Here is a 13,035-nt window from a genome sequence, read left to right as displayed (position 1 = left end):
AAGTCGGTTTAGATCCTACCTCAACAAAAACAGTGCTTTCATGGTACTTTCATCGCTAACCAATCGGTCAATAAATAAATTGTTTAATTAAAACGGTGTAAAAGTATCGTGAAAGCCCTTGTTCTAAAAGTCGAGTTGTATTTTACCTCTTTTATTAAAAAATAGACAAATTAATCTTTATACTTTAGATTAAAAGAATAAATTGGTCGTTCTATTAATAATTTTATCTTTTCTTGCAGTTAAAAATTGACCTTTGTATAACAAAGATCGGTATTAATAGTACATCATGTATCATTCTATTAGTCATTTTAGTTTTAATAATATAAGTAAATAATTTTTAACAAAAATTAATTTTTTTGATCTAATATGTAAAAATTAATTTATCTCGTCTTATAAATAAAGAGAGTAAAATATAATTTGACTCTTAATACTCATTACCTAATACAGTTATACAAACGATAAAAATACTACGGAGGCCCTTGTATTAGGAGTCCTATTGTATTTTGTTCCATCTACTTAAAAATTGGCAAACTAGTCTTTATATATTATATTAAAGAGTAAATTATTTTATTTTTAATTTTATTCATTTGTATTGTTAAAAATTAGTGTGGTTAATAAAATAACTAGATAATGGTAGGTGATGTGTCACATATACACTAATATCAATGACTAAATAATAATTAATTTATTATTTTTTTTAATAATGAAAATTAAATGTACAATTCACTTTACTTTTTCCCTATACAAGGGTCTCTAGTACCTTAGCGATTTTACCCTTTTTCTATCATAATTTGTTTCAGATCTATAATCACATCCGTTGAAACGGCAGTAATCAAATAGACGATTATTATTGTTATCCCATCTAATCGAGCCCACAACAATTAGGTACGACCCATCACGAATTGATGGTCAAGTTGCTGACAGCACGGACAGCATAACCCAAAAACTAACCGAAATATAAAAAAGTCAAACGTTCTAGATTTACCCTCAAAACAGTATTTATGCGACACTTGTTCTACTACCATTGGCAAAAGACAACCATTACCCTTCGCAGCTTCTCTACCTCTGAACTCATATATGTCCGGTTAGTTGTTGGGTTTTTACCTTCCCCTTTTTCAGTTTCTTTTCTTTTTTTTTTTTCTCGAGAAACAAACACGCACCTTTAGTAACCAGTTACTTTTGGCTTTGGCTTTTATTTTTTATTAATACTAAAAAGGAGTGCTGGAGGCTCTTCTTTTTTCTTTTTTTTTTTTCCATTGACATTCTTGATAAGGTTAGATTCATCTAAATCTTCTCTCTTGGTGATTTTTTTTTTCAGTTTTGATTCTCGATTTGTATGGTTTTGATCTTCGGATATTGGGATCCGATGCTGATTCATGTTTAAATCGATTTATTTTAATTAAATATGTCTTGTTCTGAATCTTATATGAATGGATCACTTTCTTTCTATAATTATACTGTGCAAATTCGATCTGAATTTGGGATTTCATTTCGGTAATAGGATAGAATATAGATCCAGCTTCTCTTTGGTTTTCTAGAATATTAGGGAAAAGAAAAGGAAAACTGATATTGAGATTTGATATATATCATGGTAAAAAAATAAGAAGTTAACTATAGCTATCTTATTTTAGCTAGTGCCATTTTCCTTTACATATTCTTTACTTGAAGAATTAAGTCAGATTTAGTCCATTTACAAAGATTTACTAAGTAAACGATAGGATTGGTTAGAATTTCCAGAATTGGCTTGATGTCACTTGGGTATATTATCTTTTCGATGATGTTGGCCTTACTTTTCCATTTTAATTTCGCCGTGTATCTTTTTTCTGCCCAAATTTACTCTGTTTACATATTTAGGTTCCTTTGTGAACTGTGTGGAGAAAGCTGTGTGCGCATACTCTTTATATGCTTTTGATCATTTGTGCCTCACCAATACTGTAAACGTTGATTTGTTGTTTATCCTACAGTTCCAGAGGTTTTTTACATGGAAGTCATCTTTATATGCTGAAATATTTTGTGTCTCACTCACAACGATACCATGAACATTGAATTGTTGCTTATCCTAGAGTTCCAGAACTTTTTAAATTTAAATTGCAATAAGTCCATGACCTGATATACTGGGTTATGAAAAGGCTGGATGGTTTTATATAAGTACAATCTGTTGAATCCTTCGGTGAATTTCTATGGTTGAACTTTTAACTATCGTAGACAGCAGCTTATAGCTATCTTTGTATTTTTATCCATATTATCTGCATCTTTTCCTGTGAATGTTTGTCAAGTTCTTTTGCAATTAATTTTTTGTTTCATGGTTTAATTACTCAAATGTTGTCTACCAGTAGGGAAGACCATGTGAATTGTTTGAACTGGACTACGATTATCGACTTTCTTGACGGGGTAAACGTATCGGTTATTCTCAGTATTGGTACAAAATGGTCAAATGCAAAGGTTGTGGGAAATTAGGAAGGATGCTACCGGGTGACGGGCCTGCAAAAGCTTACCATTATGCTCTTCTTTGTTCCCCTGTTGTTTCTGTTTGGGATTGCATTGTCCGTAAGATGAGATACTCCTACATACCTGAATGGGTGTAGTCTTTGGTGTTATATATCTATATAGGTAGCATCAGAAGCTTTTTTTTAGAATACAATTATAGAAGAAGGAAAAAAAGACAGCTATATAGGGAAAAATATACAATTTAGGGGAACCTTTTTAAAGTTTCATGGATAACAAGGCTTGTAATAAAGTGCGACCGGGTGTGAGAAAAGCGAAAAAGAAGCAAGTGAAGGATGAGTTGGATCGTATTAAACAGGCCGAGAAGAAAAAAAGGCGCTTAGAGAAAGCCCTTGCTACTTCTGCCGCCATACGTTCCGAACTAGAGAAAAAAAAACAGCAGAAAAAGGAAGAACAACAAAGGCTTGATGAAGAAGGTGCTGCAATTGCTGAGGCTGTTGCATTGCATGTCCTACTTGGTGAAGACACTGATGATGTTGGCAATTTCGATCTATTTATCAATGGAGGAAGTGGTCCTAGCCTTCCCCATCAAGTTCATTCAAAAGGTTTGGTCACTAATGCATCATATCGAGCTGGTTGTGAGTGGGCAATGTTCGGAAACAGTGACTGGTCTTTCTCATGTGGAGACTACGGAAGGGATCTGATTGAACCATGTTTTGAGGATAGTGTTTGGGGAACTGCAGGACTTTCAGCTGGTCTTATCGCTGCGCAAGCTGTTTCGGCACTTCGGATTACAGAGAATGCAGAGGTAAACACGGTCGTCCTCAACGGGATGTTGAGAGGCTAGACAAGCGTGTTTGTTGCTACATCAAACCTTTGCTCTCAAATCTGAATAATGGCTTTGTATGTATATATATATATCTTTGATGACTCTGTTAGTCGAGCTGCTTTTCTTCTGTAATCAACCTTTGTTGCACCATCATGCTGTTGTTGACCATTTCATCAAGTGTTTTTTTCTGCCCAACATGAATGGTTTTGAAGATACTTTGTGAGGCATGCATCAATGACTTGCTCTCACCATCTCAGTTCATTGATGCTTAATTGTATTAGACAAGTGATTGAGATGTTGAATTTATTCAAGGCTTGATATTTTGTTTTTACTTTTTATTAAAGGCTTGTTAAGCTGAATTCCGTTTGTGATAAAAATCGAATTATTCGAAATAGTTGGCTTAAGTTCAATTATCTAGTAAAAAATAAGCGTGCGATGTCTATTTTAATTATTTTATGCTCAAAAATGAGTTTGAATTGAAATTTTCGATATTAATTAGAAAAAATAAAAACTCAGTTGACGGGCTATTCAAATAAAGTATTAAAATATTGGAATTTGATTACTTTAAAGTTATGGTTTGATTCGATAATAATCCAGTTAAATTAGAGTTTTTTTTAAAACCGAACTTATTTTTCATAAAGTTATGGTACTATTAATGAGATTAGTTTTGATATAATACCTATTTCTAGTTATAACTCTTTTTAGTGCTTAAACAAGAGGGAAAATGTGTTTAAATGTACTTAAGGTGACGTCTTCTTAGTTGCTATAATAGCAACGGTACCAATTGATCAAATGTTAAATTGGCAATATCAATGAGAATGATATTATATAGATATAAAGTTTTTCTTATTACTAAATTATGACACACTTATGATACGAGTGAAAAAATGTAATAAATATATTGATTAAAAGTCTATTAAGATTTAAAATTCATTGTGTCCTTGGAAGCAATATTGTTGGCGGAAGCAATTATAAACCTTAAAATTAATCGTAAAATAAACATAAAAATTACCTAAAAATTCAATTGTCCTAAGTTCAAATTTAATTTATATAAAATACAAATAGACAAAAATAACTTGTAATAATATAACTTATTTTATATAAAAATTTATTTTAATAAATTTTTAATTAAGTTAATGAGTCGTAATAACACCAACTCAACTAGTAGTTTAAATAGAGTAAAAAGGTAAAAGTACACAGAGTCCCTTATATTGAGAGTTAAATTGTATTTGCTCCTTCTACTAAAAAGGAGTAATTTAGTACATATATATTATATCAAAGAGCAAATTGGTCATTTTGTTTAAAATTTAATCTATTTGTATTGTTAAAAACTGGCATGACTGATAGAATAACCAGATAATAACGTTTGACGTGCCACATGTACATCATGCTGGCGTACAATGAATAATTTATACTTTAATCTATTGTATAAAAATTAATTTACTTATTTTTTTAGAAAAATGGCTAAAATACAATCACAATTCTAAAATAGTGGCCATCAAGGTACTTTTACAATAGCAAAGATGTTATATTATGTAAAACGGCGCCGTCACGTGCGGATAGTAACATTTACAAAGGCGCCGCATTAACGCGGACGGCTTTATTTATTTATTGACCTGTTTTTCTCTGGTTGTTGGGATAATATACCGACGAATCTCTGTAATTGGTGTACCAAAGAAAAAGAACAAGCAATTGCACCTCTTTATACTCAGTATCATAGAGCTTCCTTCTCAATTCTCATCGGTCCTGTAAGTTATGGAGTAATAATCCACTATTTGCTTTTCTTTTTCTTTTCTTTTTTTTGTTACAATTTTTACCGATGTATTTCTCTGCTTTAACATCTTTCGTATTGAAATCAGTTAGGGCTTTCCATTCATTACTTCAATCGTTAATACATGATCTTCCCTGAAAACTTTCTGTTTTTGTTAGTGTAATTTCAGTTTTATCTTATCTAGATAATATAATTTATGTTCTTTTTCTTGTTGAAGTTGACGAAGAAAAAATTAGGTTTTTATTTTTTGAAAATTTTGTTAAGGCAAGTAGATTAGTCCGAATGAAAAAATAACAATAAAAACAAAAACAATTTGCCTGTATAATTGTTTAGTTAGGACTTAGAACCCTAGTTTCAGGGGCGAATTTAAGGGGGCAGGCGCAAAATGGAAAAATTGCTATGCAGCCCTTTATGTTATAAATTAATATACGGTCAAATTGCAAATTCTGTTAAGTTCCTTCAAAACCAAGATATAATCCTCCAAGGCTCCCCAAATACATGGAAGCTTGGAAAAGAAATTGAAATTACCCATGTTGGACACTCACATCCAAGTCCGACTAACATAGCTTCCAAAAATTTCACAAGTTCTGTGAAAAGCATTAAATCTTGAATGCAATGATCTTTCTTTCACCTTTGCATGTTTCTAAAGCCTAAGTGATTTGTTTGTTTTGTCTTCTTTTAATGAGTTCCTTTTGAAAAATTTTGATATTTAAAAATAATTATCTGCATTTTCTTCAACATTTAAATATAGAGTAATCGACTTGTTATTGTCTTTTCTTCATCCAGCGAGTTTCCCTGTTAGGCTGTTAGATGTTAACTTGCATACAGCTTTACTTATCTGTGAGGTCTAAGGGTGAGGGCTCAGGCCTTTTCAGTTTTTATAACTATTTCTAACTCGATGCGTGTATATTTGTTGCAATTTGTCATGTAGGTTTCTGTCTGTTTTTGTATATAACTTGAAATTAATGAATAGTATGGTATTTTATTCATGTTTACTTTTTATTCTACCGCAAAAGGAATTGTAAATTCTATTCTTGTTTATGTGACGTTTTGTCCTCTTAGAATTTGCAGGATTTTGATGCTTTGAATTTCTGGAAGTGTTTTATGCGTGTGCCTACCACGTTCTAATACCATTTGCATTCTATGGTAAATTCACTATCCTAAGCTTTGATATGTAAGGTTTTTTTGGTATAAGTTAAAGTTGAAATGCATCTCAGAATCCTACCTGCTAAATAGTTTGCCACTATTGTGCCGATTCTTGTCATAGTTTCCCATGTTCCTTGGCTTGGATTTTACTGTTCAAGAAACACGATACAAAAGGATCTTTGTTTCTTAATCTCAAGGGACCTTGTGCTACATTGGGTATCTCACATTCATCGATTGCCATATTTTGATTTTTCTCGAGCATCAAGATGAAAAACAGCTCTCCACACTTCCCGATAGATTGTCATCATATGAATTAATCTAGTTCTTTCTTATTTTCTTGTTTTCCGTTTCCCTCCTTTTTCTTTGTTGATGTTGGTTCTGTTTTTGTGCCCAAAATGTGTTTGTCTTGTCACGAATCAAGATGTTTTGAACTTGTTGGGGTGACCATTATTTTTTTAGTCTGTTCTGAATTGGATGATGTTCCAATAAGATTGGTTCGCTATTAGAACATTTTTATGATTATGAATTAGATGTAATGGCTGACTTGCAGGATCCTAGGAGTTTCGCTGATGAAAGGAGTGAGAGCAGACTATATGTCGGAAACCTTGATCTAAGAATAACTGAGTGAGCATAAATTATTTTAAGCTGGAGCTTTTACTGCAAAATACCTGTAGGAACTAAAATTATGCTGTTCTTTTCCAGAGCTGCTCTGATTAAGATGTTTTCTCCATATGGAAAGATTATATCTGAAGATTTCTTATGGCACACTCGTGGCCCCAAACGCGGAGAACCACGAGGGTTTGCCTTTATCCAATACAGCACAAAAGAGGTAAGTTGTCTGTTTATTCTTTCTCTTTGTTCTTTTTTTGGGCAAGTCTTGATTTCCACGTTTAAAGTGAGTATGCAGGAAGCTAAATTGGCCAAGGAGAAGATGCATGGGAGATTAGCTTGTGGTCGACCATTAATGGTTCATCTAGCTAGTGAGAAATACTTGGAGGAAGCAGCAGCACAGAATTCTTCCAAAGCCGGATGCAATACAATTAAAAGCGGCACCACTAGTACCATCTCGGGACAAGTGAGTCGCAGTGCCAAAATAGCTGCGATTAAGAACAAATTGAAAGCCTTGGATGAAGAGAGGGATGGCGCGAAGAAGCCTAAAGCCAGCTAACAAAGCAAGTTTTTAAGATCCAGAAGACATTACTGATGCCTTTTTAAGATTTTATTTGGATTTATGATCCTGTCTGAATCAAACCAAATGCGGATTTCACTACTAAAGACTGCGAGGGAAACAAAAATCCGAATTGTCCCGAACACGATATCTAGATGTTTATTGATATGATAAGAATTTAATGATCAGTGTTAACGGGACCGACTTGGATTGATCCAGTCCGACTGTGACCTTTAAGCTCTTTATTTCGGATTTAATCTTTACCAAAAAGGCAAAAACTGGTTTCTAACGGGACAAATTTTATATTTGTATGTAGTTAGACCTAGTATTTATATCTAGGTTACTACTAGATCACTAAATTTTTAGAAATACAAGAATTCTAAACTTATGAAGAATCATACTTTAATTTTTTATTAAATTAATTTTAGTTCTATAATTTATATCGTACTTAAAACTCATAAATCATAATTGCAGCTATAATCATATAGCTAAACCCTTGAAACAATATATATCCCTGCCGGCCAATAGCATGCAGACAAATTACAACGTCATCGTCCTGCAAGCGAACTGACATATAAACAAACACTAATACAACCTCAATGACTGAAAAATGGTCTCTGGAGTCTCAAATCATCAGCCATTAATGATGTCTTTCATCTTATCCTCATCCCTTATACCCTTCCCAACTTCCCTCCGCCTTTCACCTCTCTCTTCCCGCCATAACCTCATGCCCGCCTCAACAAGCAGCCCGTTTTATCACCAAAACACAACCTCGTTATGCAAACCATCTTTAATATCAAAGACCCGAAATTTAAAGGTCCATTCACAGCTTAGATGCCCAATCATTTCTCCTGAAGATCGTTGGGGCACTTGGGCTTCTCTCTTCGCCATCGGTGCTTTTGGTCTATGGTAATACTAATACCCCTTACCACTCTGGGTCTTCTTTTTTCATTAATGGAGGGTTCTTTTTTCCTAGCGTGTCACTGAAAATGAGTAACTGTATAATTTTATGGGATATTTATCAAGGTCCGAGAAAACAAAGATTGGAAGCATGGTGAGTGCGGCATTGGTGAGCACATTGGTGGGGCTGGCAGCAAGCAATCTGGGCATAATCCCCTTTGAAGCACCGGCTTATTCGGTTTACATGCGGTTTTTGCTTCCATTGGCTGTTCCTTTACTCTTGTTTAGAGCAGATTTGCGGCGTGTATTGCGCTCAACTGGCACATTGTTACTTGCTTTCTTGCTTGGATCAGGCCAGTAATTTATATACCTTAATTAGTGAGTATGCCATTGTTTAAGTACGGAAATTGATAAAGGGTTAAATTAAAATTTGGGGTTTGACAATTATTCTTATATTGGGGTTTGAAACAGCCAATTGTTTTGATATTGAGGTTTAAACTTTTTTATGCAAATTAATCCCGAACTTGAAAAAAAAATGTATTACGTAATATGAAAAATAATTATTAAGTTCAAATCTCAAAAAGTAATTTAACACATTAATAAACAAGTTTGAGCTTTAGCTTGCTAATATTGAGGCTCGGCTTAGTAGTAATCCTTGTTTATGCTTTTGGATGACAGTTTCAACTATAATTGGGACTCTAGTGGCATTTTTAATGGTGCCTATGCGATCTCTCGGTTCAGATAATTGGAAAATAGCTTCTGCACTCATGGGTAGTTATATTGGTGGATGTAAGTTTCTTCGGTCTTCAGTTATGATGTTCCGGTTTCTCATTTTGCTTGAAGTATTCGTTATCGACATATATTCGATTCAAAGTAGAGTTTAATAATCGAGCACTTTCTGTTTGATCACTGTAGCTGTTAACTACATTGCAATTTCAGAGGCACTCGGTGTTTCTCCGTCTGTTTTGGCTGCCGGAGTCGCTGCGGACAATGTCATTTGTGCTATATACTTCATGGTATTGTTTGCATTAGCTGCGAAAGTAGCTCCCGAGTCTTCAACCTCGACCGATGGTAAATAGCCCAACTCGTATCGATTCAATTTTTATATTGCTCATATTTAAGAACCTTCCGATGTTTTGGGCAGATGTCGAAACAAATTCAGATTCTAAAATGGAGAGCAAAATCCCCGTTCTCCAATCTGCTACAGCTCTTGCCGTATCGTTTTCGATATGTAAGGTGGCCTCACATGTTACGAATTTATACAACATTGAAGGAGGCATCCTTCCTGGAGTAACAGCTATTGTTGTAATACTAGCAACTTTATTCCCTAAACAATTTGGTGAGCTTGCAGCAGCTGGTGATGCACTTGCTCTGGTTCTCATGCAGGTTCGGGTTTACGTGTTTGACACGGCATGTGTCCAACACAAGTATATTCAATTCCTTTCCGAGATTTTCATATATACGGGGCGTCGGAATTAGTTCTACATCATGTTTGTTCATGGCAGGTATTTTTTGGCGTGGTGGGTGCTAGTGGGAGCGTACGGAATGTTATCGAAACAGCACCAGGTATTTTCTTGTTTGCCATGATTCAAGTGGCTGTACATCTTGCGGTGATGCTCGGGCTCGGAAAGCTACTCGGTTTTGACTTGAAGCTATTGCTTTTGGCATCGAATGCCAACATTGGCGGCCCAACGACTGCGTGTGGGATGGCCACAGCTAAAGGATGGGGATCTTTGGTTGTCCCAGGGATTCTAGCAGGCATTTTTGGAATAGCCATTGCAACTTTTTTAGGCATTGGCTTTGGAACAATGGTTCTTAGGAACTTATAATGTATTTTCAAGGGGGATCCAAACATAATGGTAGAATTGGTAAACCCTATATTTTTTACATGAACATGTCATTTTGTTGCAACATCGTCAAAGGAAATTTTAAGCTACAATTTGATTATAGATCAATGGGTCTTTTTTCATTATCTTTTTATAGGCCGTGGAAAACCTGAATATTGTAAATTGGCCTTGGGTAAAAGTACCATAAAAGTTCCTATAGTAAAAGTTAAATTGCATCTTGTCCCTTTTATTAAAAAAAAAAAAATTAGCCCTTGTAGATTAGATTAGAGAGCAAATTTGACTTTTTTATTAAAAATTTCATATATTTTTACTGTTAAAAACTAATATAGCTGACAGAATAACCAGACAGTTATATGTGATGTGCCACATGTACTTCATTCTGATGTATAGGGATAAATTTTTAACAATATATATGAATGGAATTTTTACTAGAAAGACCAATTTGCTCTCTGATCTAACATGGATTAATTTGACTGTTTTTTAAGTAAAAAAGACAAAATATAATCTGACTCCTGATACAAACACATCCTAATTTTACCAAAAAAATCGCTAATGTTAAAGACGGCCATGGAGGCTTTCAAATCGAAGAGGCAATTATACCGCATACAGAAGGGGTAGTGGGGATTGGGCAATGCCAAGGCTCACAAGCAGCACAGACCTTATTCTTGTTCCAAGTCATTCGATTGCACCCTCTTTTCGTACTTCACATAGACTAAAAAATTATTGGAAGTAAGTAACATTATTAAATTTTATTGTTACATCTTAAATATAAAAATAAGTATATAAAGAGTTATAAAAAAATTAATGAAAATTTATAATTGACTAATTTATATATATATATAATTAAAAAATATATTCAAGTTTATGAATTTATCGATAATCAAACTCGTTCTTCAATTTCATAAAATTATGAAGACAAGTTAAGAGTAAAAACCTTTTTTTAGTTTTAAAATGATAAAACTCAAATCCTCAATTGATTCTCCTTCTTGTCGAATTAAAAGTGGTATTTTTCGAGTAATATACAGAGCATTGAAAGATAAAATTGAGTTTAATCAAAGAAATATAATTCAATTAATAAAAATTTTAATTATCTATTGATTCCACTAATTGTGTATCAAATATTATTCTTTAAGTAATTCTACTTGTAAACTTAAAAAATATTATAGGATATTATAGGTGAATGAGTCAAATTTACCACTAAAAAAAACAAATGATTGGTTCATACTTGTGTGTGGGTCGGATTACCTGCTTTAACCCAAAGGTCTACCTAAAATATGAAAAAGTTTAGACAAAAAATAATACCTAAAAAATAGGTTTGGAAAAAATTTAGGATCCATTTTTCTATTTAGGCATGGTTTTGATCAAAAATTTTTAAATCTAAACCATTTACAAATATATTAAATATATAGTTTATATGTTAAAGTATAATAATAATTTTATTTAAACTTATTGGCCCAAACCCAAACATGCATATCCGAGTCCAACCCAAGCAATAAGTTAATCCAAAATGTTAATATATCGAAAGGAATTCGGATTCTAAAACAGAGAGCAAAATCCCCGCACTCTGGTCTGCTATGGCTCTTGCCATATCATTTTCGATATGGAAAGCGGACTTGTACGCTACGAATTTATAAAACATTGAAGGGGGCATCCTTCCTGGAGTAATAGCTATTGTTGCAATACTAGCAACCTTATTCCCTACACAATTTGGTGAACTTGCATCTGCTGGTAATGCACTTGCTCTGGTTCTCATGCACGTTCGGGTTTATGTGTTTGACACAAGTATATTCAATTCTTTTCGGATATTTTCATATATACAGGGTATCGGAATTAGTTGTATATCATGCGTTGTTGTTCGGCGTGGTGGGTGCCAATGGGAGCGTGCAGAATGTTATCAAAATGGCACCTAGTATTTTCTTGTTGGCCGTGATTCAGGTGTCTGTACAGCTTGCACTGATGCTCAGACTCGGAAAGCCACTCATTATGATTTGAAGTTGTTGCTTTTGGCTCGAATGCCAACATCGGCAGCCCGACGACTGGTGTGGGATTGCCACAGCCAAAGGATTAAATTCAGTAAATACTAATTTTTTTTAATTTTAAAATGATAAAATTCAATTGATTCTTCTTGGCAGTGTTGAAAAGTGGTATTTTCCAAGTAATATACAGAGCATTGCTTGAAAAATAAAATTCGATTTTTAATCAAATTATTTTAATAAATTTAATTTTGATTAGATAAAATAAGTTAATAAATAAATTTCAGTTTTAATAATATAAAATTTCCTAATTATCTATTAATTTAATTTGATTAAATGAAGAATTAATTAAATTATGTGAAAAATATATAACATTTTAAATCGTTTGGAAAAATAGCATCATCATAATGTCTTTTATACGAAATTGTGAGTCCCATTTAGAATGTTGCATCCTATTTTTTAATTGTTATTTATTAGATAAAAATATTGAAGCGTGAAACAATAGTTTCCTTTAAACGCAAAGAAAGAAAGATGCTTATGGCTTCAAAATTAAGGAAACCATTATTTTTGTAACACCGAGGCTTATGTGTTTACTTTATGCTTTGTATTATTTATTTTTTCCCCAAAAAAAAGTAAATAAATAAAGCATAATAGATTTTTTTTGGGGGTGGATTCATAATGGGCAATAAGTCAAATTTACCACTCAAAATAAATAAATGATTGGTTTTCTTTTATATATTTAATATAAGCATGTTTTTCTATTTAGACTTTTTATCTTTTATTTAAATTTAAAAATAAATATATATAATTTGAAGTCAAATAATCACTAATTCGATTAAAAATTTATTTTATAAAATAACAAAGATTAATATGATAATATATTTATCTTTTATATAAAAATATCACCATAATAATATTTGAACTATTTTCAGACCTTTTACTTAACCATTTCAATC

The 13,035-nt window shown here is 32.9% G+C and overlaps 3 protein-coding genes across 9 annotated transcripts; all 3 read left to right on the top strand.

The window, feature by feature from the left end:
* The first annotated feature begins 943 nt into the window (after positions 1-943).
* Positions 944-3,617, top strand: LOC108457325 (uncharacterized). 4 transcript variants are annotated; one of them, XM_017756324.2, is made up of 2 exons: positions 944-1,084; positions 2,334-3,617. In XM_017756324.2, exon 2 carries the CDS (start codon positions 2,714-2,716, stop codon positions 3,290-3,292), a length of 579 nt encoding a protein of 192 aa, XP_017611813.2. In that variant the 5' UTR covers positions 944-1,084; positions 2,334-2,713; the 3' UTR covers positions 3,293-3,617. The 4 variants fall into 4 exon arrangements, with proteins under 4 accessions (XP_017611813.2, XP_052878036.1, XP_052878035.1 ...); XM_053022076.1 differs by having other exon boundaries at positions 993-1,084; positions 2,337-3,617; XM_053022075.1 differs by having other exon boundaries at positions 1,036-1,273.
* A 1,238-nt stretch (positions 3,618-4,855) lies between these two features.
* Positions 4,856-7,637, top strand: LOC108454921 (uncharacterized). Of its 4 annotated transcripts, none has more exons than XM_017753555.2 (5): positions 4,856-5,022; positions 6,108-6,191; positions 6,742-6,815; positions 6,894-7,020; positions 7,099-7,637. In XM_017753555.2, exons 2-5 carry the CDS (start codon positions 6,189-6,191, stop codon positions 7,357-7,359), a joined length of 465 nt encoding a protein of 154 aa, XP_017609044.1. In that variant the 5' UTR covers positions 4,856-5,022; positions 6,108-6,188; the 3' UTR covers positions 7,360-7,637. The 4 variants fall into 4 exon arrangements, with proteins under 4 accessions (XP_017609044.1, XP_052878209.1, XP_052878210.1 ...); XM_053022249.1 differs by having other exon boundaries at positions 4,856-5,034; positions 6,117-6,191; XM_053022250.1 differs by having other exon boundaries at positions 4,856-5,034.
* Positions 7,638-7,886: 249 nt separating this feature from the next.
* On the top strand, positions 7,887-10,208 carry LOC108455821 (uncharacterized). Its single transcript, XM_017754374.2, has 6 exons — positions 7,887-8,268; positions 8,386-8,612; positions 8,938-9,048; positions 9,175-9,330; positions 9,404-9,645; positions 9,765-10,208. The coding sequence occupies exons 1-6, from the start codon at positions 7,970-7,972 to the stop codon at positions 10,086-10,088; spliced, it is 1,359 nt and encodes a 452-aa protein (XP_017609863.2). The 5' UTR covers positions 7,887-7,969; the 3' UTR covers positions 10,089-10,208.
* Positions 10,209-13,035: the final 2,827 nt, after the last annotated feature.

Source organism: Gossypium arboreum, chromosome 11 (genome assembly GCF_025698485.1).
Source record: "Gossypium arboreum isolate Shixiya-1 chromosome 11, ASM2569848v2, whole genome shotgun sequence".
Taxonomy (NCBI): domain Eukaryota; kingdom Viridiplantae; phylum Streptophyta; class Magnoliopsida; order Malvales; family Malvaceae; genus Gossypium; species Gossypium arboreum.
This window is presented reverse-complemented; position numbering and strand designations above follow the sequence as displayed.